The following is a 22,662-nucleotide window of genomic DNA, read 5'->3' as shown; positions in this document are numbered from 1 at the left end:
TCACATTGATTTGTGAATATTGAACCACCCTTGCATCCCAGGAATAAATCGCACTTGATTGTGGTGAATGATTCTTTTAATGTATTGTTGGATTAGGTTTACTAGTATTTTGTTGAGGATTTTTGTGTCTGTGTTCATTAGAGATATTGGCCTGTAGGTCTTTTTGTTTTTTTTGTTTTTTTTTGTTTTTTTTAAAGACTTTATTTATTTGAGAGAGAGAGAATGAGAGATAGAGAGCACGAGAGGGAAGAGGGTCAGAGGGAGAAGCAGACTCCCTGCTGAGCAGGGAGCCCGATGTGGGACTCGATCCCGGGACTCCAGGATCATGACCTGAGCCAAAGGCAGTCGCTTAACCAACTGAGCCACCCAGGCGCCCTGTAGGTCTCTTTTTTGTAGTGCCTTTTTTTTTTTAAGTTGGCTCCATGCCCAGCTTGAAGGCCAATGTGGGGATTGAACTCACAACCCTGAGATCAAGAGTCAGATGCTTAACCAACTGAGCCCCCAGGCACCACTTTCTTATAGTGTGTTTATCTGGTTTTGGTATTGGGGTAATGCTGGCCTCATACAGAATGAATTTGGAAGCTTTCCTTCCTCTACTTTTTTTTTTTTAATTTATTTGTCAGAGAGCACAGCAGGGGGAGTGGCAGACAGGGAGAAGCAGGCTCCCTGTTGAGCAAAAGCCTGATGCAGGACTTGATCCCAGGACCCCAGGATCATGACTCAAGCTGAAGGTAGGTGCTTAACCAACTGAGCCACCCAGGCGTCCCCTCCTACTACTTTTTGGAATAGATTGAGAAGAATAGATCTTAACTCCTCTTTAAATGTTTGGTCAGGGCTCCTGGGTGGCTCAGATGGTTGGGCGTCTGCCTTTGGCTCGGGTCATGATCCCAGGGTCCTGGGGTTGAGGCCCACGTCAGGCTCCCTGTTCGGCGGGGAGCCTGCTTCTCCCTCTCCCTCTGCTTCTCCCCCTGCTCATGCTCACTCTCTCTGTATCTCTGTGTCTCGAACGAATAAGTAAAAAAAAAAAAATTAAATGTTTGGTCAAACTCACTTGTGAAGCCATCTGGTCCTGGACTTTCGTTTGTTGGGAGTTTTGTGGTTACTGATCCAATTTGATTGTTGGTAACTGGTCTGTTCGAATTTTCTATTTCTTCCTGGTTCAGTTTTGGGAGGTTATATGTTTCTAGGAATTTATCCATTTCTTCTAGGTTGTCCAATTTGTTGGCATAGAGCGTTTCATAATATTCTCTTACAATCCTTTGTATTTCTGTGGTGTTGGTTATTATTTCTCCTCTTTCATTTTTTTTTAAGGTTGTTTTTTTATTCATTTGAGAGAGAGAGTGCATGAGCAGGGGGGAGGGGCAGAGGGAAAAGCAGACTCCTCACTGAGCAGGGAGCCCAATGCGGGGCTTGATCCCAAGACCCTGGGATCATGACATGAGCTGAAGGCAGACGCTTAACTGAGCCACCCAGGCACCCCCTCTTTCATTTCTGAGTCCTATTTTTTTTGTTGATGAGTCTGGCTAAAGGTTTAGCAATTTTGTTGATCTTTTCAAAGAACCAGGTCCTGGTTTCATTGATCTGTTCTATTGTGGTCTTTTTTGTTTCATTTTTGTTTTTAGCTTCAATTTTGTTTATTTCTGTTCTAGTCTTATTTCCTTCCTTCTACCGGTTTTGGGTTTTGTTTTTTCTTTTTCTAGCTCCTTTAGGTATAAGGTTAGTTTTGAGGTTTTTCTTCTTGAGGTAGGCCTGTGTTGCCATAAACTTCCCTCTTGGAACAGCTCTGCCCATAAACCAAAGATTTTGGACCATTTTATTTTCATTTTCATTTGCCTCCATGTATTTTTTGACTTCCTGTTTGATTTCTTGGCTGACCCATTCATTGTTTAGTAGAATGTTATTCAACCTCCATGTATTTGTGTTATTTCCAGATTTTTTCTTACGAATGATTTCTAGTTTCATGGTATTGTGGTCGGAAAAGATGCATGGTATAACTCTGATCTTTCTGGATTTGTTGAGATTTGGTCTGTGTCATAACATCTGATCTGTTCTGAGAATGTTCCATGTGCACTTGAAAAGAATGTGTATTCTGCTATTTTAGGATGGAATGTTCTGAATATATCTGTTAGATCCATCTGGTCCAATGTGTCATTCCAATCTATTGTTTCCTTGTTGATTTTCTGTTTGGATGATCTATCCATTGATATAAATGGGATGTTAGAGTGTCCTACTATTATTGCTATTACTATTGATTACTTCCTTTATGTTTACTGGCTGCTTTATGTATTCGGGTGCTCTCATGTTGGGTGCATAGTCATTTACAATTGTTATATCTTCTTGTTAGACTGTTCCCTTTACAATTATGTAGTAATTGTAATTGACAAATCTACTTTGTCTCTTTTTACACCAAAACACATAGTAATTAAAATGGCAAAAAGGTAGTGATAGAGAGTTTTAAGAGCAGCAAGAGAAAACAGTTACATACAAAGGAAACCCTATAAGGCTATCAGCTGATTTTTCAGCAACATTTGCAGACCAGAAGGGAGTGACATGGTATATTCAATGTGCTGAAAGAAAAAAAATTGCAACCACAAATATTCTATCCAGCAAGGTTATCTTTCAGAATAGGAGACAGTTTCCCAGACAAACAAAAATTAAAGAAATTCACCACCACTAAACTAGCCTTACAAAAAATGTTAAAGGGGACTCTTTTTTTTTTTAAGATTTTATTTATTTATTTGAGAGAGAGAGCACATGAGAGGGGGAAGGATCAGAGGGAGAAGCAGACTCCCCGCTGAGCAGGGAGCCTGATGCAGGACTCGATCTCGGGACTCCAGGATCATGACCTGAGCTGAAGGCAGTCGCTTAACCAACTGAGCCACCCAGGCACCCTAAAGGGGACTCTTTGAGTGGAAAGGAAAGACCATAATCAGGAGTAAGAAAAGTAGGAAGCATAAAAGCAGTAAAATTAAGTATATCTATAAAAATTGGTCAAGAGACTCACAAAATAAAAGAATATAAAGTATGATACCATATACCTAAAACATGGTGGTTGGGGGAAGCAGGGAGTAAAAATTTGGTGCCTTTATAATGGGTTCAAATTTAAACAGCCATCAACTTAATATAGACCACTATATGCAGAAGATGTTATATGTAAACCTAATGGTAACCACGAATCAAAAACCTTTAATAGATATGGAAAAAATAAAGAGAAAGGAATCTAAGTATATCACTAAAGCAAGCCAGCAAACCATGAGAGAAGAGCAAGAGAAGAAAGGAGCAAAGAACTACAAAAACAACCATGAAACAATGGCAATAGGCACATACCTATCAAATTACTTTGAATGTAATGGACTATATGCTCCAATCAAAAGACATAGGATGACAGAATGGAAAACAAAGCAAGACCCATCTATATGCTGCCTACAAGAGACTCATTTCAGACCAAAAGACACCTAAAGATTGAAAGTAAGGGGATGGAGAAACATTTATCATGCAAAAGGAAGTGAAAAGAAAACCGGGGTAGAAATACTTATGTCAGACAAAATACATTTTATTTCTTTTTTTTTAAAGATTTTATTTATTCATTTGACAGAGAGAGAGACAGTGAGAGAGGGAACACAAGCAGGGGGAGTGGGAGAGGGAGAAGCAGGCTCCCCGCTGAGCAGGGAGCCTGACACGGGGCTTGATCCCAGGACCCCGGGATCATGACCTGAGCCGAAGGCAGATGCTTGACTGACTGAGCCACCCAGGCGCCCCACAAAATACATTTTAAAACAAAGACTCTAACAAGCGACAAAGAAATACTTCTTATATTTCCAATATTGCCTTGGTACTATATTTCTGAAGCATTTTGTAGTCATAGGTCCCTTCACAGTAATAAATCACATACCAAGACCCCCAAAAATGCACCTATGCACATCCCATACAGTGTTACATAAAATGTCAAGGAGTTTGTGGACCACAGGGTAAGAACTCTCATGTTGTGACTTAAATCACATTTATTACATAATACATCCATAGCTCATCTATCAAATCATATTTGCCAAGCATAAAAAATAATAACATGGTATCTGGCTCATAATTCAGTAGAAAGGTAACAGATTAGAGGGGCGCCTGGATGGCTCAGTCGTTAAGCGTCTGCCTTCAGCTCCGGTCATGATCCCAGAGTCCAGGGATCGAGCCCCATATCGGGCTCCCTGCCCCACGGGAAGCCGGCTTCTCCCTCTCCCACTCCCCCTGCTTGTGTTCCCTCTCTTGCTGTGTCTCTGTCAAATAAGTAAATAAAATCTTTAAAAAAAAAAAAAGGTAACAGATTAGATACATACTTATACACATACCCTAAGTAAGTACCAAACCAGTGATTGTGACCACATGCTGTAGGAGTTCAGAGGAAGGAAAGATAAATGCAGGCAATGATGGTCTAGGAAGATTTCCTCTAGCGGGGGCAGAGCATTTCCATCAGGGGAGAAGAGTAGGAGATGAAATGTAGAAGTCAAAAGTGGAGGGGTAGCCAGGAGAAAGATGTGAACAGAGATAAGAGTGGGAGACAGGCAAGGACTGAGTGGGCAGATAGTCGAGGACAGTGGCTCTAAGTGGAGGCCTGGATGGACAAAGGAAGAAAGCAAATGAAGCAGCTGCACTCCTTGTAGCCTTTTAGTTTTTAACTTCCAGCAACAAAAATCAACATTATCAGAAATAGCAAACCACCATCAGCCATAGAGTTAATGGGGACTGTGATGCATTCCAGGGTTTCATGAGAAGGTCAAGAAGCTAGAAGAAATCCCATCTGTGCCTCGAGTTGTGAAAATATAAACTTAGCTACTCTGCATTTTTGTTTCAGCAACATAACTCTGCTTATAATTCCTTAAACACACCATGCTATTCTAGCCTGTTTTGCCTTTACTCAAGACATACCCTCTTCTAGGAAAGCCTTTTGTCTGACAAAAATTCAGTTCAGATAATCTTTCAAAAACTTGTGATGTCCCTCACCACCAGACTGGAGAAGTACCCAGTGCTTATCTCCACCGTGACAGCTCCTCACTGCATTGAAGTGATCTGTTCACCGGGGTAACTCCGTCTGTGGGCAGAGACTATCTGGCTTACCTTCACATCCCTAGTGTGCGGGTAGTTGGTTATCCTAAAAGGCCACTGTATGTCTCCCCTCTGACAGCAGATAATCCTTGCTTCTACTTGTGATTCTCCAGAACCGTTGATTCCAGAACCTGGACATTAGGGTAATCTTTTCTCAACTAAAATTCAAGGGTGGTGGTGTTCATTGTTGGAGGTGATGTTACCAGTGGCGTTTTAAACAGTATACACAAGCACACCTCAGAGATACTGTGGGCTCAGTTCCAGACCACTGCAGTAAAGCGAATGTCATAATTAGTGAGTCGAGTGAATTTTTATTTCCCAGTACTCATAAAAGTTATGTTCATACTATACTATTAAATGTACATTAGAATTGTTTTAAAAAACAATGTACTTACCTTAATTTTTTATTGCTAAAAAGGCTAACCATCATCTGAGCTTTCAGGAAGGTCTTGCCTCGATGTAACTGACTGCTGACTGATTAGGAGGGTGATTGCTGAAGGTTGAGGTGGCCGCAGCAATCTCTTTAAAAAGACAACAGTGAAGTTGACTGCACCGATTGACTCTTCCTTTCACAATTTCTCTGTAGTATATGATACTGTTTGGTAGCATTTTACCCACAGTAGAACTTCTTCTAAAATTGGAGTCAATCCTCTCATCCCTTGTTGCTGCTTTATCAACTAAGTTTATGTAATATTCTAAATCCTTTGTTGTCATTTCAACAATCTTCCCCAGGAGTCGATCGCCTCTCAAGAAACCACTTTCTTTGCTCAGCCATAAGAAGCAACCATTCGTCCATTAAAGTTGTATCATGAGATTGCAGCAGTTCCATCCCATCTTCAGGCTCCACTTCTAATTCTAGTTCTCTTGCTGTTTCCCCCACATTTGCACTTACTTCCTCCATTCCAGTCTGGAACCCCTCAACCCATGATGGTTGGAATCGACTTCTTCTTCACTCCTGTGTATGTTGATATTTTGACCTCTTCCCGTGAATCATGAATGTTCTTAATGACATCTAGAATGGTGAATCCTTTCCAGAAGTTTTTCAATTTACTTTGCCCAGATGCATCAGAAGAATCACTATATAGAGAGGTATAGCCCTAAGAAATGTATTTCTTAAATGATAAAGACTTGAAAGTCAAAATGACTCCTTGATCCATGGGTTGCGGAATAGATATTGTGCCAGCAGGCATGAAAACAATCTCATTGTCCATCTCCATCAGAGCTCCTGGGCGACCAAGTGCATAGTCAGTGAGCAGTCCAATTTTGCAAGGAATCTTTTCTTTCTGAGCAATAGGTCTCAACAGTGCGCTTAAGATAGTAAACCATGTTGTAAACAAATGTGCTGTCATCCAGGCTTTATTGCTCCATTTATAGAGCACGGGCAGAGTGGATTTAGCAGAATTCTTAAGGGCCCTGATTTTTGGAATGGTCAAGGAGCACTGGCTTCAACTTCAAGTCACCAGCTGCCTTAGGCCCTAACAAGAGAATTAGGCTGTCCTTTGAAGCTTTGAAGCCAGGCACTGACTTCTCTCTAAGAAAGTCTTAAATGGCATCATCTTCCACAATAAAACTGTTTCATCTACAGTGAAAACCTGTTGTGCAGTGTAGCCACCGCCATGAATTATCTTGGCTGGATCTTCTGGAGAACCTGCTGCTTTCCCTTCACTTTTATGTTACGGAGATGGTTATTTCCTTAAACCTCATGAACCACCTCTGCTAGCTTCCAGCTTTTCTGCACCTTCTTCATCTCTCAGCCTTTCTAGAATTGAAGAGTTAGGGCCTTGCTCTGGATTAGGCTTTGGCTGAAGAGAATGTCATGGCTGGTTTGATCGTCTATCCAGACTATTCAGACTTTCTCCCTATCGGCAATAAGGCTGTTTTGCTTTCTTAGTATTTGTATGTTCACTGGACTAGCACTTTTAATTTCCTTCAGGAACCTTTCCTTTGCATTCACAGTTTGACTTTTTGGCAAAAGATGCCTAGCTTTTGGCCTGTCTTGGCTTTTGACATGCCTTCCTCACTAAGCTTAATCATTTCTAGCTTTTGATTTAAAGTGAGAGACATGTGACTCTTCCTTTCACTTGAACACACAGAAGCCACTGCAGGGTTATTAACTCACCTAATTTCAATCCTAATTTCAGTTATCATTGTGTCTCAGGGAATACGGAGGCCTGAGGAGAGGGAGAGAGATGGAATGGCTAGTCAAGCAGTCAGGACACACACATTTATCAGTTAAGTTTGCTGTCTCATATGGGCGTGGTTCATGCCTCAAACAGTTACAATGTTCACATTAAAGGTCACTGATCCCAGATCACCGTAACAAATACCATGATAATGAAAATGTTGGAAATATTGCGAGAATTACCAAAATGCAACATAGAAACACGAAGTAAGCAGATGCTATTGGGAAAGGTGGTGCCGACAGACTCGCTCAGTGCAGGGTTGCTACATACCTTCAGTTTATAAAAAAGGCAGTATCTGCGAAGTGCACTACGGGAGGTAGGTCCATAAGTCTGTAAGTACCTGGGCCTCAGTGCCTGTAACTGTGGTGCTGCATTTGCTTCTCCAACATCTTTGCCTTGAGGGCTTTGGCTGCTGGAGCCTTTGGTCCACTGGTCCTGTCTTGAGCACAAGACGCAGGCTGTGATCAGATCACCTGGGGGTGTCTCATGGCCTGCGTGTTCAGAGGCCCCTGGGTGCTCTGCCCAAATGTCACCTCACAGAGGGTTTCCCTGATCGCCTGATGGAAAATAAAAATGACCTAGCAGTCCCTCCATCCTGTTTCGCCGCTGTATTTTCTTCATTAGCATTTCTCACTGTCCCATTTCCAATTTGAGCTCCGTATCTTTTAACACTGTGTTCAAAGAATTCTTCTACAGTTTTTAATGTACTTCAGATGGAAAGTCAACCTTTCCATCGAGTTTAACTTTTCTTCCTTTTCTGTTTAAAGGAGGACTCTCTGGATCACATTTGAGACATGGAAGAAGTTTGTAAAATTTATGAAAGAGGAAAGAATAAAAGAAGAAAGGCGAGAGCAACTCCGCCGGAAGGTGGCTGAAATTCTCCCAGACTTCCAGGCGCTTGCGCCGCGCTGAGCCCGGGTGCGGCAGTGGCGGCGGACACTGGCGCTGAGAGCGGGTGCCGCGTGTGGGCCGGGCGTCCGCACGCAAACACCTGCTCTGTGGCCTGCTGGGCACTTCTTGGATCAAAGGGCCTCTCTGGGGAATTTTTACTTCCTTCTTTGTTGGATTGCTAATTAGTTCACTAGAGCATTTATCACAGCAGGATCAAAGAACAGTGTAAAGCTCAACTATTCAAATGCATCCTATATATTTTTAGCATCAGAAATTTTTAAAGAGTACAAGTGTTTGCTTGCCTGAGTCTCTGAAAGAAAATGTGTCCCTATAGTTTAACATGAGTTGTTGACAAATGTTAACTTAATAGAAATTAAAGGCAGTGAGTACACAGAAAAGGAGTCACAGGTGGTCCGTGATCTAGTACCGTAGCATCGGCAAGAGGCCCTCTGCCCGACGCCATCCTTTGTGCCCACCCTGCCGGAGAGCCGCATCTCAAATGGAACCCAGTGCAGCTGCTGCAAAGGGCAGCAATTGTCTCCTCATTGCAGGGCAACTCTGGCACCAAAGATCCTTCTCTTCAGTGCATCCTGACAGGCATGAAGGGAAATCCAGAAGCTAATGACTCTCTCAGGGGCAGTCCAGCAGTTCGTTAAAACGTCTGCATGCTTCCAACTACAGCTTCTAAATAATACACTCCGTCTCTCTTCTAGTCCTCCGCTCGGTTTGATCCACATAACGAGATGAATTCAAAGAACGATTTTAAGGTGCAGATGACTATAGAGACTGGCAAAATGCTCTTCTATGAATTGTCTGAATTACCTGCTAGAAAAAAATTTTTCATTACAAAATACATGTTCGTTATAACAAATCTAAGTAATAAGTGCACCCGGTAGAACAAGAAAGTCCCTTGCAGCCCTGAGGTAACTGCTAGTAGTTGCTAGGTTGAAAATTCGAGTTGGTAAGATAAAGTTCAATATGTGTTCAATAAATTGTTGTTGTCCTTACTTCCTAGAAGGGATATCCAGCTCCACCACCTGCACAATGATTTACATCCTTTTTCTGTGGAACATGTGTGAGGATTTACTCAGAAATGACAAAACACCCTAAATTGAACTTTATTCCTTCTACAGTGTCCCTGTCCCCACATCTCTTTTCCTTTAATATGATTATACAGTTGTCATCTAAAAACTCTTTTTAAGACTAAGCCGCTTAGTCTTAAATCCCATAAAGCTTAAGTTTCCTCTCTTAAGCTTTCCTTTATTTTACTTCACCTCAAGCATCAATTAGCCATTGAGTCTTTAGCAGCACATATTCTGACTGGGCCAGTGAGGACTTTTTACCTACTTATGGAACCTCCTAAAGACCCACAGGAAAATCCCTTAGTAAATGACCTGTAGTTCTTGCCGGGCTATCCTAAAGACATGATTAAAAATAGTGCTGCTGACAAAATGCCCAAACAAGCAGTACCCCTGGCCTATAAAACGAGACAAAGTAACCACCAGGAAACGGGGTGTTTAGGGCCAGAGATAACAGGCCCGCAGGACGGGACACCTCAGGAGCCGGCGGAGCGGCCCAGCTCTAACACAGGCTTCCCTCGAGGCAAAAGAGTTCAGGAGACACACCAATACACACCAACTACTTCCCTTAAAGAAAGCACTTTATTTTCCATTTAAAGCAAATTGGTCACAGTACATTATTTTACATAAATGGCAGTAGTTTAAATCTCCATTTAAAAGGCCTTTTGTCTGAGTCTGAGGTGATAAGAGGATACGAATACATGTATAAAAACAGTGCAAAACGTCTAGCCCACAGCCTCCCGCGTTGGCGGCAGGAATCCCCTTTAATGTTGCTGGGCCAGTTGCATTAAATATCGAACATTAAATATTCCTGGATGTCCTTTAGCTTAACATGAGACCCAGAAATGTAATCAAATGAAAAGGTTCAAAAGTCCTAACAACGCAAATCATCAAATCCCCCCAGACCACAGGGTCAGAGCAGACTGAGCTTCCCAGTTCTGGAACATGGCATCGTGTCAGTGGTGCCATGGGAAGAAATACACGATGTGTGTTGCATCGGTAACTAGAATCGACTGGCTCTGGTTTTAAAGCTTTGCCTTTGAGGAATGAATTTTCTAGGAGAGAAGGTGCCACCACGAAGGCTAGAGTAGCAGTTAAGTCAAAAGCCCAACTCAGAAATAGCTGGAATTAGCTGCAGCCTCTGAGAGATCTGTCTCCATGAACCACTCCGTCTTTGGCTACTGCCGGCCACTGTAGTGAAGCACGGGGTGCCGACGCAAGTGGGGTAACAGCCCATTAGCAACAAGATTACATGTAGCTAATTCTGCAGAAAGTTTCTGTTAATCACAGCAAACACCCACAGGAACACAGGGGACTTTTTTATTAGAGTTAAGCATAGCTCTCCTTCTTCCCCTGCATCACACCTTGGCGGTGTTTAACATAAAACGGCATACTTGCCCCGCTGCTGCTGAGAAAACCAGATTCCCAACAGATGCCTCAAGCGAAAGTCTCTATCCTCCCTTGCTTGTTTGAGGAAATTTTCTTTTTTCAAATGCAGGGTACCCACATATGGCTAAAATGAAGTCATATAAACCCACTTACCTCATTTAAAGAGACCCTTAAATTTCACAAAACACTGTTAAACATCCTGGTTAAAACTGTGCTTCTAGATGTCATATTTTTGCTTACGGTAGTTGAGTTTTGTAATAAAAAGCTAATGTCCTACCCAAAGGAAATATAGTCTATGAAGCAGATGGGTCAGTATTCTAGTGAACCTTACTGGTATTGTGTTTTCTGGCAGTGGGAGATTCTAGTATAGAAAATTTTCTCTTACTAAAAATATTAGAAGTACCAAGGACTATTGCATAAGAAAAAGTTCATAGCAGTCTTTCTGCTAGGCAGGTGGCACAGTGGATGACAACAATTACTTCATTCAGCAAAGGACAACACTACTTGAATAGCAAAGATTTCCGGTATCCTAAGCAGACAGAGAGGTGGCTGAGGTGAGATGACCAGCAGTGTCCCTAAAACTCACTTAAGGCTTGTTCACGGTCAGTTCATTTCAGGTGGGCCCAGCTAGAACCACAAAGTACTCTTTGGGTATCATTAAAAAAGCATTTTAAATACTGAAGGACGTTTCTCCTTTCGCAATCCTGATCCTTAACTATTTTTCCCTTAAATCTTGCGAATGGACCCATTTCCCTTCCCCAGGAATAGCACACAATGGCATGACCATAATGTAAGTGGTCAGAATATAGTAGATGGTTTGCTAAAGCTCCATATCAGTATGTTTATTAACAGGCTGAGGATGCAAGGGCAGGGGCGGGAGGAGGGTGGAGAAAAGGGAGTTGTGTTGTGCTGGGGAAGGGCTTGCCTCTATGGCCAACAAACTGCTGGTTTATAGGACTGCAGCGCAATTCTCCCGTGGCCGCCGCCACCACCACCACCACAGGTTTCTCTGGGACTCTTTCGTTCCTGGAGACCTTGTCCTTTAAAAGGACAAAATCCCTCAAATAGTTCCAGGTCATAAAAAGGTGTAAAAATCTAGGAGCGTAGACTTAGGGTGTCCCGGGGCCTACAGAAACCCTGCTCACAAAGAGCCCCTTGTTTGCTGCTCCTTGTGGTGCAAATACTTCAGTAGGCTTTTATCCCCATAAAACCACAGAACTTTTTCAAAAGTTTGAGCTTTCTCCTGTAAAATGCCAATCATGATCTCAAGGAACTTAAAACAAGCAACTTCATCCCAACCAGCCGGAGTAATATACAAGGAGTCCTCATGGAGGTAAGGGAACCTGAGAGGCCCCATGTAGATAAACCATTAGGGCTGTGCTATTATAAAAATGGCAGTCGTTCCTGATTCTCCCACATGACTGCGGTCTCTTGGGTACTACTCATCTTTATCATGTCACATTTTGATGGTTGTTAAAGATTTGCCAAGAGGCTAAAATTACCGATCATACTATTCTATGAATTCTATTATCAACCGTTAGACGATCAGAGTTGGCTATACACCTGGCATTCAAGAGACTACAACTAGAGTTCTGGCCACATGTGCTGTCCTTGACATTATTCCTCTCTCTCTTATCTCAAACCTAGCAGAACAGAATTAGTTCTCTCAGATCCAGTGTTAATTCCAAATGAATGCTTGACTCTGGGCCAGAGCCAGGGCATCACTGTAGAAACCACAGACTGCTAATACCCCAGACTTGCTCTTTGGCTCATCCCAGTGGAATACGGAGCCTCTCACTGGTTAAACAATCCATCTCTGGGGAGAGCAGCAACAAGCCTGTATAAAGAGGTGGTGACTGTCTTAAGGACAGCTTTGTTTCCCGGCAGAACTAGGGATGGTGCTAGCTGCAGACGGCAGAGTCGCAGGAAGTACCAGTATTTCCTCTCAACATTTATGAACTTATGACAGCAGCATGCACAGACAGACTGAAAAAAACTGGCAACATTTCCCCAATTCTAAGCTATAAACCAAAGTAAACTTAAGGACTCATGAATTTTCTTTGGGACTGCAAAATAAGCACATGTAAAAAACTAAGTATTTCAAGAGGGCATTTTCCCCATCCAAAATTGCCTCATCCTAACTCTATGGCAGAACAGACCCATTCTCTATATAAATATTTAATCTTTTATACATTTTCAGTTTCAAGATACAAAAAAAGATAAGATTTTAGGAAGAGCTAGGGAAGAACCATATCCATTAAGTAGTGGAAACCATATATACCCTGTTTTTTCTCTCCAAGTGAGATATTTTGTCTAGGGCAAGGTGAATGAGAAGTAATGTGCAAGTAGGAAGATGCCCATCGACTCCTCAAAGAGAGTTCATGCCAGAAGAATATAAATGCCAAAAAACTGGTTTTTGCAACCGAGTACTGTAACTGACAGTGTTTGCATTACTTACATGGGGGAAAAAAAAAATCGAGCCCTTGATATTGACCAGCCACCCTACCCAGGAAAGAGTGTAAACTGTTCCCCCACAGGAGTGTCTGTTCCCCTCTTCCAGCCTCATCAAAAGTGTGCTAGCACCTTCCCAGGTGAAACATGGAAAGAGGAAAAAAACAGTAATGCCTATTCGAGTTTGGAGTTAGAGTAAATCCAAACAATAAATATAGAAGAAATGAGATAAATGTAAGGACTCACCATCTAAACTCATGACCACTGTAACTTAATACTACCAATAAATAGAACTGTTTTGACTGTCCCTTCAGAATTAGATGACAGTGCGAATCCATCCAATCATCTTCTGTTTGAGTAGCTAATGTCTAATACTTCAGAAAGAGAAATTACCGTAACTGTACAATGTGGTACAATGTAGTATTTCAGGATCTTTCTTTCACTCTGAAATGCTGAAAATGGATTCCTCGGATAGTTTTGGCTTCTGTATTCTGACCTACAAACATTTTTCTCGGTCTTTGAGTTTTCCTAATAATACTTCATCCCTCTTGGGTGCTTCTGTCATTTTCCAGTGCTTTCCACACACCTGGTCCCTTGCACGACCCTCCCGACCGTGAGGTAGCCAGGGCAGGCGGCAGCACCCCACTTTACGGATGAACCTGAGACTTGGGGAAGTGACTCAACGAAGGGTCACATGGCTATCAGGAATTGAAAGGAGGACTGGAAACGATCCTAATCCAAACTCTTTCTCCCCTGCTAAGGGATGGGAATGGCTTCTATCAAGCTGTGCATTAGCAATCCGCATCGTCTCCCGCTCCTGGTGACTGAGTTAGTGAATAAGGTGACTGGAAAAGAATGGCTCTACTTTTACTGCTTCGATATAAAAATCTCTTAAGGTGAAATCAGAAAAATTCATTTCTTCCCAGTCCTGTGTCTAAACCTGAGCATGGCCCTAGACAGCCTTTAAGAAACGGGGGATAAAAGCGAACATCCTGCACGGACGCCGACGTGTACACTGGGAGGGCGCAGAGGGGAGAGCCACCCCTCACAGAGCCACACAGAAGGCACTTCAGACAATGTCCTCGGCTGGGTGGTGGCAGGGGGCGGCGCCCAGGGTGGAGAACTGATGCCAGTTCCGCAGGAAGCCCCGGTTGTACTGGCCCGTGTCCACGATGAGCCCGCAGAGGAGCCGGCGCCCCGTCTTCTGACGCAGGGCCTGCTGGACTTCCCGCTCGGTGACGTTGTAACTGATGTTGATCAGCTGGATGAGGAAGATGTACGCCATGCCCGCCGTGATGATCACGGAGTACCACACGCAGGTGAAGGACAGGGCGGAGCTGGGAGGACAAAGGGCGGGTCAGGATGCCGACCGTTTCGGTCAGAAAGCCGGCACCATCCTCACGTCTGACACACACAGCACCCATCACCAAGGGCTCTGGTGCCTTCCCCAACTATCCCAATTGGAAGATGCTTTTCTACCCTCAGAACACCAAAATGCTTAACCTGTGACTACTCACATGTCCTGTTTTATACTGTCATTCTTGCTGCCTCTTTTCCTAGGATGTTATATTACAATAGCAAGGACATTTTTGCACTTGGTATCCCCCACACAAACACAGCGCCTGACATAACAGCATTCAAAAGCTATCGAATGAACAATTCCTAAATTATTCGTAACTGAGGGGAAAACGAAGGCACCATGACATGCTATAAATGTCCCCCAGGAAGCTGGAATGGTGCCAAAGCTGTCCGTCTCCACTGTCTTCAGTACAATGGTGAACGCAAGGGAGACGTGAGTCCTTTACTTCCATGTAGGAGCACCGTCACATTTCAGGTCCAGCTTCTTCCAGCCGAACCGAATCACACAGGACAAGAAAGCTCCTTTCAGCTCCTTACAAAGACAGGAGGAGAGGCTGACTAATGTCCGCCAAATGATTATTTTCAAACATTCGCAAATGAGTTAGCGGGAAATGAACCCATCCTGAATCTTCATTTGTTAAGCTGAAAGGGACTCAGAGATGATTACCCCACCATAAAGATGAGGAACACCAGGGCTCAACAGGGTGACGTGAAGCACCCATACAGAGGGTGGGTACCCATGGCGGACTGTGTTCCTCATTCCACGTCAGCGATCCACAGAAAGTCCACAAAATTCATGCTTAGTGACATACAGACGTGCTCTGCTGTTAGGACATTTATCATGCGCAGTGTGACTGCAGAATTTCACAACCTACTAACACTCTCAATATAGAAAAATAAAAGGAACTTACCCCGAGCAGGAGGACCAGTCTGTTCTAATAATGCCCACAAATATCTAGATCTATGATGGCAATGGAAGATCTGTCCACAGACTAAGAAGCAAATACCTTCACAGGGGCACTAGGTGGGTAAAGCAGGGATTATTCTGAGAAAAGAGTGGGAAGAAAGAAAAGGACCCGGGGGGCGGCGCTGTCCTAGCTCGGACTGGGGGAGTTGGGGAGGGGTTGGCCAGAGATACCAAACAGCATCTGCATCAGAGGGAAACGAGAGGAGGAGGGCACAAAGAACCCAGGCAGGGCCCCCCGCCCCCCGCAGTGATCTGGGGAGGGGCTCGCTGGGCCCAAAGCTGCAAAAGCCCAGCTTCTGACAAGGCATGGAGATCTTCACAATATATAAATGTGCCCCAACCTAACAAAGGAAATTTTGACCTAGATACCACAGTAATCATGAGTGGTGATTTTTTTAAAAAGTAGAACAGGACAAACCAGTGGAGGCTAAAAAGTAAATGCTATAGAAATTGTGAGAGCTCCACAAAAGGGTCAGAAGCAATAAATCAAGATAGGGCTAAAGAGCACGAGAAAGCCACAATCAAGTGACTTGCCATGATCATTTAGGACAAAACAGACCCCACACATCCCCTGGGACTCTTAGTTTACGGCTCTCGGTTCACCATTGCTAGCGGGGATGGGGCGGGGGCACGCAAGTGGTCATGTGAGTGACCCGGTCCAAATGCAGGGTACTAGTTCCTCACTCTGTAAAGGTCAAAGAACCTTTTGCCATCACCCTAGAACAACTCACAATTTTGTTGGCCATTTCAAAGATACCCAGCATCCAATAACCTGTCCTATGTTTTGGCTGAAAACTCCTAACCTAGCAGCAAAGCACGGCCCCTTGCATTAACAGCAGTGCCCACTCTCTCGTCTCTGGGCCTCGGTGCTCTGGTAGTCACATCTCACCTGTAATCTGCATAAACTCCAGGACAATAGAAGAGAGCTGTGAAGACACTTCTATCTCTACAAATGGTGTCCAAGGTCAATGTTATCCCGTACACCGAGGTGAGCAAGAAGATCGAAAGGGCAAGTATAAATGCTTGATGGTTTGATTCTCCAACACAGCTATTTATCCTCAAAACAGCAGAGGGGGAAGAAAAAGCAAACATTTTTTAAAGTTCTTGATACAGACGGGAGCTAAATGTATCATGCTGATGATCAATGCATAATGAATACAAACGCTGAACGACTATGCTGTGCACCTAAATCTAATATAACATTGTAGATCCACTATAGTTCAATGAGAAAGGAAAAAAATGTTCTCCATATAACTCACATAATGAACACGAAAGTTTCAAAACAGGGATCATGGGAATTTCAGCTATTAAAAAGTAAGTTCTCTTATTTTTCAACTTTAGGGAATTAAAAATTTGCCCACTGAGAGATGTAGTCATATTTTCCGCTTCTTCCAAAGTGAAATCATATCATTAGGACAAAGCTAAGTAAAAAGCAGAACCCAGCTAACAAATCTTTCTAAATCGTAATGAGTCTATTACCCAACCATGAAGAGGATTAATATTGTAACTACCACAATAAGGAAAGGCTGGTATCAGTTAGGAAAACTTAAAAAACCGAAAGTATTACACACTATGGGAAAATATGTGTTAAATACATATATTAATACAAAGATCCCAAGAGGTTAGAAATGTGTTGTGGGGTGGAGAACAACTCGATAATACGCAGACTACTTGTCAGGAAGAAAGCTCTGTCTCGTGGCCATTTGTCAGGCGGAATGTACGGGCGTCTCTCCAGCCCACCGCACACCAAGAGGCCCCAGTGGGCAGAGAGCTTTTTATTCAGAGCTGTCAGGCCCCCTGCAAACCAACTCTTGTAAATGGGCCACCACACACGCACACACGCACGCACACACACGCACACAAGAATACATGAAGACTCAGAAGTTAAAATCTAAAAGTGAAAATACCTGTTTATTCCTAAAGAAAGCCCCAGAAAAGAGCTATCCCTGTGCTTGAGGTCCACTCCAAGGCCCTCCTGGCCTTGCTGCACCCTCTCCGTCCCCTACGTGCCCTCCCATGCGGGGAGGAAGGTATGCTACAAGCATGACCAGAATCCTAGCCATAAAAAGCGTACTTCACTCACAAGTGCCTTGAGAGCTAAGAGCTAGAGAGTAGCAAACATGCTACTTACAGCATTCACATCTGAATAAACGCTAACCCCTTTTAGATTTACTCAGTGAAGCAGCAATATTATCTTTCAAAGTTGTGCTTCACATGGCAGGGGTCTTCCGTGTCCTCATTAGGCACTGGTCAGCTGGCAGGCACTAAAAAAGCCCATTTATCTGCAAATAGCAAATAACAAAATAGGGAGTTACCTGGCGGGGCCTTATCTCAACAATGTAGGCTAGGAGAAATCAAAATGATGAAGGATGTATGGCGAGGGGACAAAGTCACCTACAACTACGGGAACACTTTCTTGAGCTCCGTGTTCAAAAGGCACAGGCCAGGGAAATATACCTAGATTGATTCTGATCCATTCTTTTCTAAAAAACGTCACTCACCTGCAAATACTTCTCTTTTACAAAGGAGAAAGTCAGTGAGGGGCGGCTTGGAAGAGAACAGCAAACTAGCAACAACAACAACGCCCTTCGGGAAATGACTGAAGGAACTACATCTGCGGAACTGGGAAAGCGGATGACTAAGTGGGAACATCATACCAGCCCACAAATATCTGCAAGGTGCAAAGCTGGGAAGGAGTGAAATTTTAGGATGGCACAAAGGAAGATCAAACAGGGCCAGGGTCTTAGGGGATTTTACACCTTGCAAGCCTCCAAATTTTTCCAGCATACCAGACACAGTGATGATCCATTCTCCGGACGCAGACGCCGCATAGCCGGCAATGCCACGCCCGGGCCGGCCGCACCAGCTGACACTTGGCACACCAGTCCTCCTTCACCTTGGCAGGGCTTCCGGCCAACACCCTGCAAGGGCCCTTAAGATCGTCCTTCGGCGTGCGGTTGCTGAGACTGCCCGACGATCCCGCACCAGGGAGCCCTCTGGTCCTCTCCAGCCCGTCTCTGCTCAGGCATTCAACTTGGCTACTGCTGAGAGATTTGTCCTTGCTTGCTGGATTTCTGAGGTAGCCTGGATTCTTCTTGGCTCTGTACAGGGCCAAGAGTACCAGAAATAACCCGCAGGTAAGAAGAGCCAGCTGAGTGGGCCCCACACGCCCTTTGGGGACCACTTCCTGCAGGAACACATAGTACATGTAGCCCAGAGAGAACAGTCCGAGGCCCAGGAAAAACAGAGTCTGTTCTTTCCTTCTGTGAGTGAGGTAGTAGTACCACAGAGCCAGCACAGGAAGGGAGGTCAAAACCACCACCCCCAGGAGGAAATGCCAGGAAGCCACGCGGAGGAAGACGGGCAGGAGGATGAGTGGGGGGATGATGCTAATGTTAACTTTTTTGGCTCCCCTAAGCCAAGGAATTCGGAGGCGATCAGAAATAGTATCCATGATTCTTTCGCAAGTCTCTGGCTGCATGGATTTACATGTGATCCATCTAGTCAGAAGAGCACAAAGAGAAGGCACTTCACATGGGTTTGCTAAATTCAAAACCACGGACCACTGTAGGCTAAACAGCAGGATAAATGATAAAAGAGGCCAAAGGCCAAGTACTCTCCTTCCATACCACTGAACACGAGCTCTTCGGATCACATAGCACTTACTTAATATGAAAGAGAAGACAGTGTTTAGAAATCTAACAGTTAACAGTATTTCTCCACAAAGCAAACACACAGGAATACACACACATACTCTGTACAAGTACTGTCCAGACTTGGGTGAGTATAGATCCTCAAAAAAAATTTCATGATCTAGTTGTGAAGACAACAGGGATTCGGGAAGGATCAGAGAAGGGACAAAGCAGCAAAATCGCCCAGTGAACTATCGTGGCCAAAATCCGTAAGGTGTGCTCAGAGGAGAGTGGACACTGCTGGGTGGAGTCATGAGAGGGATCGCTGTGAAAAAGGTGGGACCTGCGCCCCACCTCGACAGCAGGCCAGCATGTGGCGGGGGGGGGGGGGGGGGGGAGGCAGGCAGGCGTTCCAGTGGAGTGGCACGTGCACAGCACAAACCCGTCCTGTGCCCGGGGAGTCACGAGTCTAGCAGGGCCAGGGGGCTGCACGAGTTAAGAGTGGAGAGCTAACTAGTCAGAGCGAAATGACCAAGCTTCGTGGACGCACGGCATTTATTGACATGTTTGCACGCTTAGGCTAGCAAGACAAGGAACGATAACTCTTGATTGTAGACAAATAATTTAGAAAAGTAAGGCAACAACTTGGACATGAGGGGCGGTAAGTTAAATGGGAGTCACACAGAGCAGCAGGACAGAGGGAAGACTGGGAGCCTATCTCCAGGGAAGGGTACGGCAGGAGCAGGCGGGAGAGCTCAGGGACGGCCCAGGTCTCAAGCGCTAGGAGACAGAAAGAGAAGGTTAATGGAAGAGCTGTGGTCTCGAGTGATGGAGGTTATGGAAACAGCATCATTTTTCCATTCATTAAAGCAGAGTGCTCCATTTTCTCCATATGGATTTTAGACTAAGTCCATTTAAAAATACCTGTAAAAAAGACTAACGACACTATCAAGGAAGAATTACAAAAGGTCTATAGGGTCTTGAGGGCTCTGGTAGTAAACTACAGTGGTCCCAAGACGCTTTTCACATCTAGATGAATGCACCAAGCTCTAAGTCAGCAACGTGCCACTACAGTGACTTTTTTTGACCGGAAGTAATCATTAATAGGATAAGCAAGTTTCCAACATCCTTATTCTCCTCCCACATTGTGCTTTCCATAGGGCAACAATTTTTAGGTATATAATTATTTAGAAAATAGATTAAAACCTCATTATTACTGTTTGGTACAAAATTTTTTCTCTGATGTTAAAAATCATCTTTTTGGATAGTAATTTGCAAGATGGGATAACGGTGAAAATAAAAGCCAAATACGATGATTATCAGTCAAGACGTTGCTACCCATGCTGAAAACAGCCAGTCCAGTGCAGGGCCATGCCCCCCCCCGGCTGGATTTCCTCCCCAGGGAGAAGGGGTGAGACTAATGGGAACAGCAAGAACATGATCTTTCAACCCTTTGTGGCCAGGTGCAGTCCAGCCTCAAGTAGTCGATCTCTAGATGCTGAGAACACTGAGAATGTAGGAAGGTCCTAGTAATAATGTGTTCACTTTAAATGTACAGATTCTGCTGGTCTGCACTTTATTTTTTATACATTTAACTTGCCACTATCCCTTTATTTGCCTGTTCTCTCCATCATCTTCTCCCTTGAAAAATAATAATGCCCTACTAAACTGAGCGGAATAGACAGCTGCGCAGTTGTGCACTACTGAGTAATTCACCTTCATAAAATCCTCACACCTGACACATAAGACAACTCTCAATTTTAGATCCTTGGGAATAGCATCAAGAGCAGATTCTAGTGTTCTGGATGGCTAAGCTTAAAGTAAGCATGGTAGTTCTCCAAAGAGCCAGTGGGGTCAACTTCAAGAAAGACTCTGCCCTTACCTATCACACCCTTCATCGAGATCCTGGCAATCACACAAACAAGCGGCCACGTGGTTCTTTTCCCCATTTCGATCGATGTACTCGCAGCAGCACAGGGGCTCCAATTCAGGTTCTTCCGCTTTGTTTTTCTTCAGTGGCTTCATACTGCCCTTCTGTGTCACGATTTCCACCTGTCACCACGAGGTTTAAGAAGCCCTCAGTAGGTAAAGGCGAAAAGAACACGACTCACATCTTGTAAACGCATCCACGCCTCTGATTATCCGCCAACGCCTGAGAAATCAAACAGGAGAGGGAAGAGGGGGAGGGGGAGTCTCATTTTCATCAGGCTTTTCTTGCTCGGCTCGGCCAGACAGGGAGCTCTAGGGGCTCCCAACCGCCTTCACCGCCCCTTCCTACCAGGGCTGGCGCCGTCTGGGTACCAGCGGTTCCCATGGTGACAGCCGACCACACGGGCCCGGACAGCCGGGACGCGGGCGGCTGCGCTCACCTGCCGGTGCAGGATGGGGAGGGCCGAGCGGCCCCCGCCCAAAGCCCAGGTGCAGGTGGAAACTCACCCTCTGGGCTGCGGGCGGAGAAAGGCGTGTGCCGCGGGGGCCGGCGCCCGCACCCGGCTCTGGGGAGGCCACCAGACGCCCGTGAAGCGCTCGGGGTCGCCGTCCAGCCCTGTGTCTCCAGCTCCGCGCAGGGCGCACCTCTCCCGCCCCCGCCGACCGTGAGGACGTGGGCGGGCCGCGAGCGCCGCCCCGCCCGAAGAATGACCTTGGAAGGGAAGTTACCTGGGTTCCGGGGCCGAGGTGCGGCTGCAGCCAAAGAGGCCCAGGTGGAGGGGAGAAGGGTAGATTCCTCCCGAGGCGCGGACGCGTCTTCCGAGCTCTGCTCCGCTGGGCTCTCTGTATGACGGCTGGAGTCCCGGAGACCCCGGCTCCGCTCCGCCGCGCCTCCGCCGCCGCCCACCTGTGAGCACAGGCGGCCGCGGCCCGGGCAGCTCGCCCGCCTTCCCGTCGCTCTCCTGCCCGCCGGCTCGGCGTGGCAAGTCCGCGCGCGCTTCCGGGTGCCCCGCCCCCGGCGCCGGGGATCCCCTCCCGCCCGCACGTGCGCCGCCCGGAGCCCGGCGGAGCCGGCCGGTCAGGCCCCACCCCCGGCCCGAGGCCCTGGCGCCGGGAAGAAGCGAGGACCTGAGGACCGGCACCTGGGAGTGGGTGCCGGCGGCGGGGCCTAGGGCTGGCCCGGCACGCCCGCCCCGCCCGGCCCCGGTGCGGCCCCGCGGGTGGCTGCGGGCGGTACGTGGGCGGGGCAACCCCAGAGCCCTGGGCCGGGGGGAGGTGCCGATGGAAAGACGGGAAACCCGGGAACCCGGAGGATTCCCTAAGCACTGGAGACCCGTGGGTCGGCCAGTCTTCATTCGGACGCCGGCCACAAGCTTAGGTGGAGATCTCCACCGCAAATTGTTACCAAGGTACCGCCCCCACATTCTCCAGCCTTCCCTTAAAGGCCCATCGCTGTCCCTGATCTGTTCATTTATAAAGCTTGTTCATTTTCATGATTTCTGGCGAGCAGATTCTACATTCGACCGGCAGGCCGACTAGTACTTTTGTCCCAACAGTCTGCATATTTGAAATGAAACAGTCTGCATATTTGAAATGAAATGAATCCTCTTTGAGTTTTATTTTTGCACAAAATTTTTTAAAGAGTGTAGGCCCATATACACGTTTTCACTGTAGCAGGTTTCTAGTTA

At 45.5% G+C, this 22,662-nt stretch overlaps 2 protein-coding genes across 3 annotated transcripts in view; one reads left to right on the top strand and one right to left on the bottom strand.

Annotated features, from left to right (window-relative positions):
- CCDC191 (coiled-coil domain containing 191) overlaps positions 1 to 9,086 on the top strand; it is an 88,379-nt gene extending 79,293 nt beyond the window's left edge. The window contains exon 17 of the mRNA XM_028110639.2: positions 8,045 to 9,086. Coding sequence (XP_027966440.1) covers positions 8,045 to 8,189 — 145 coding nt within the window. The 3' untranslated portion in view covers positions 8,190 to 9,086. The remainder of the gene's footprint in view (positions 1 to 8,044) is intronic.
- Positions 9,087 to 9,815: 729 nt separating this feature from the next.
- ZDHHC23 (zDHHC palmitoyltransferase 23) lies at positions 9,816 to 21,922 on the bottom strand. Of its 2 annotated transcripts, none has more exons than XM_028110679.2 (5): positions 21,704 to 21,922; positions 20,928 to 21,197; positions 18,203 to 18,913; positions 16,303 to 16,470; positions 9,816 to 14,424 (listed from the first exon to the last, which is right to left on the bottom strand). In XM_028110679.2, exons 2-5 carry the CDS (start codon positions 21,068 to 21,070, stop codon positions 14,157 to 14,159), a joined length of 1,290 nt encoding a protein of 429 aa, XP_027966480.1. In that variant the 5' UTR covers positions 21,071 to 21,197; positions 21,704 to 21,922; the 3' UTR covers positions 9,816 to 14,156. The 2 variants fall into 2 exon arrangements, with proteins under 2 accessions (XP_027966480.1, XP_027966481.1); XM_028110680.2 differs by having other exon boundaries at positions 16,303 to 16,461.
- Positions 21,923 to 22,662: the final 740 nt, after the last annotated feature.

The sequence above is a fragment of the Eumetopias jubatus genome, unplaced genomic scaffold, assembly GCF_037043125.1.
Source record: "Eumetopias jubatus isolate StellerSeaLion01/CBP00866 unplaced genomic scaffold, mEumJub1_p1.0 scaffold_1, whole genome shotgun sequence".
NCBI lineage: Eukaryota > Metazoa > Chordata > Mammalia > Carnivora > Otariidae > Eumetopias > Eumetopias jubatus.
This window is presented reverse-complemented; position numbering and strand designations above follow the sequence as displayed.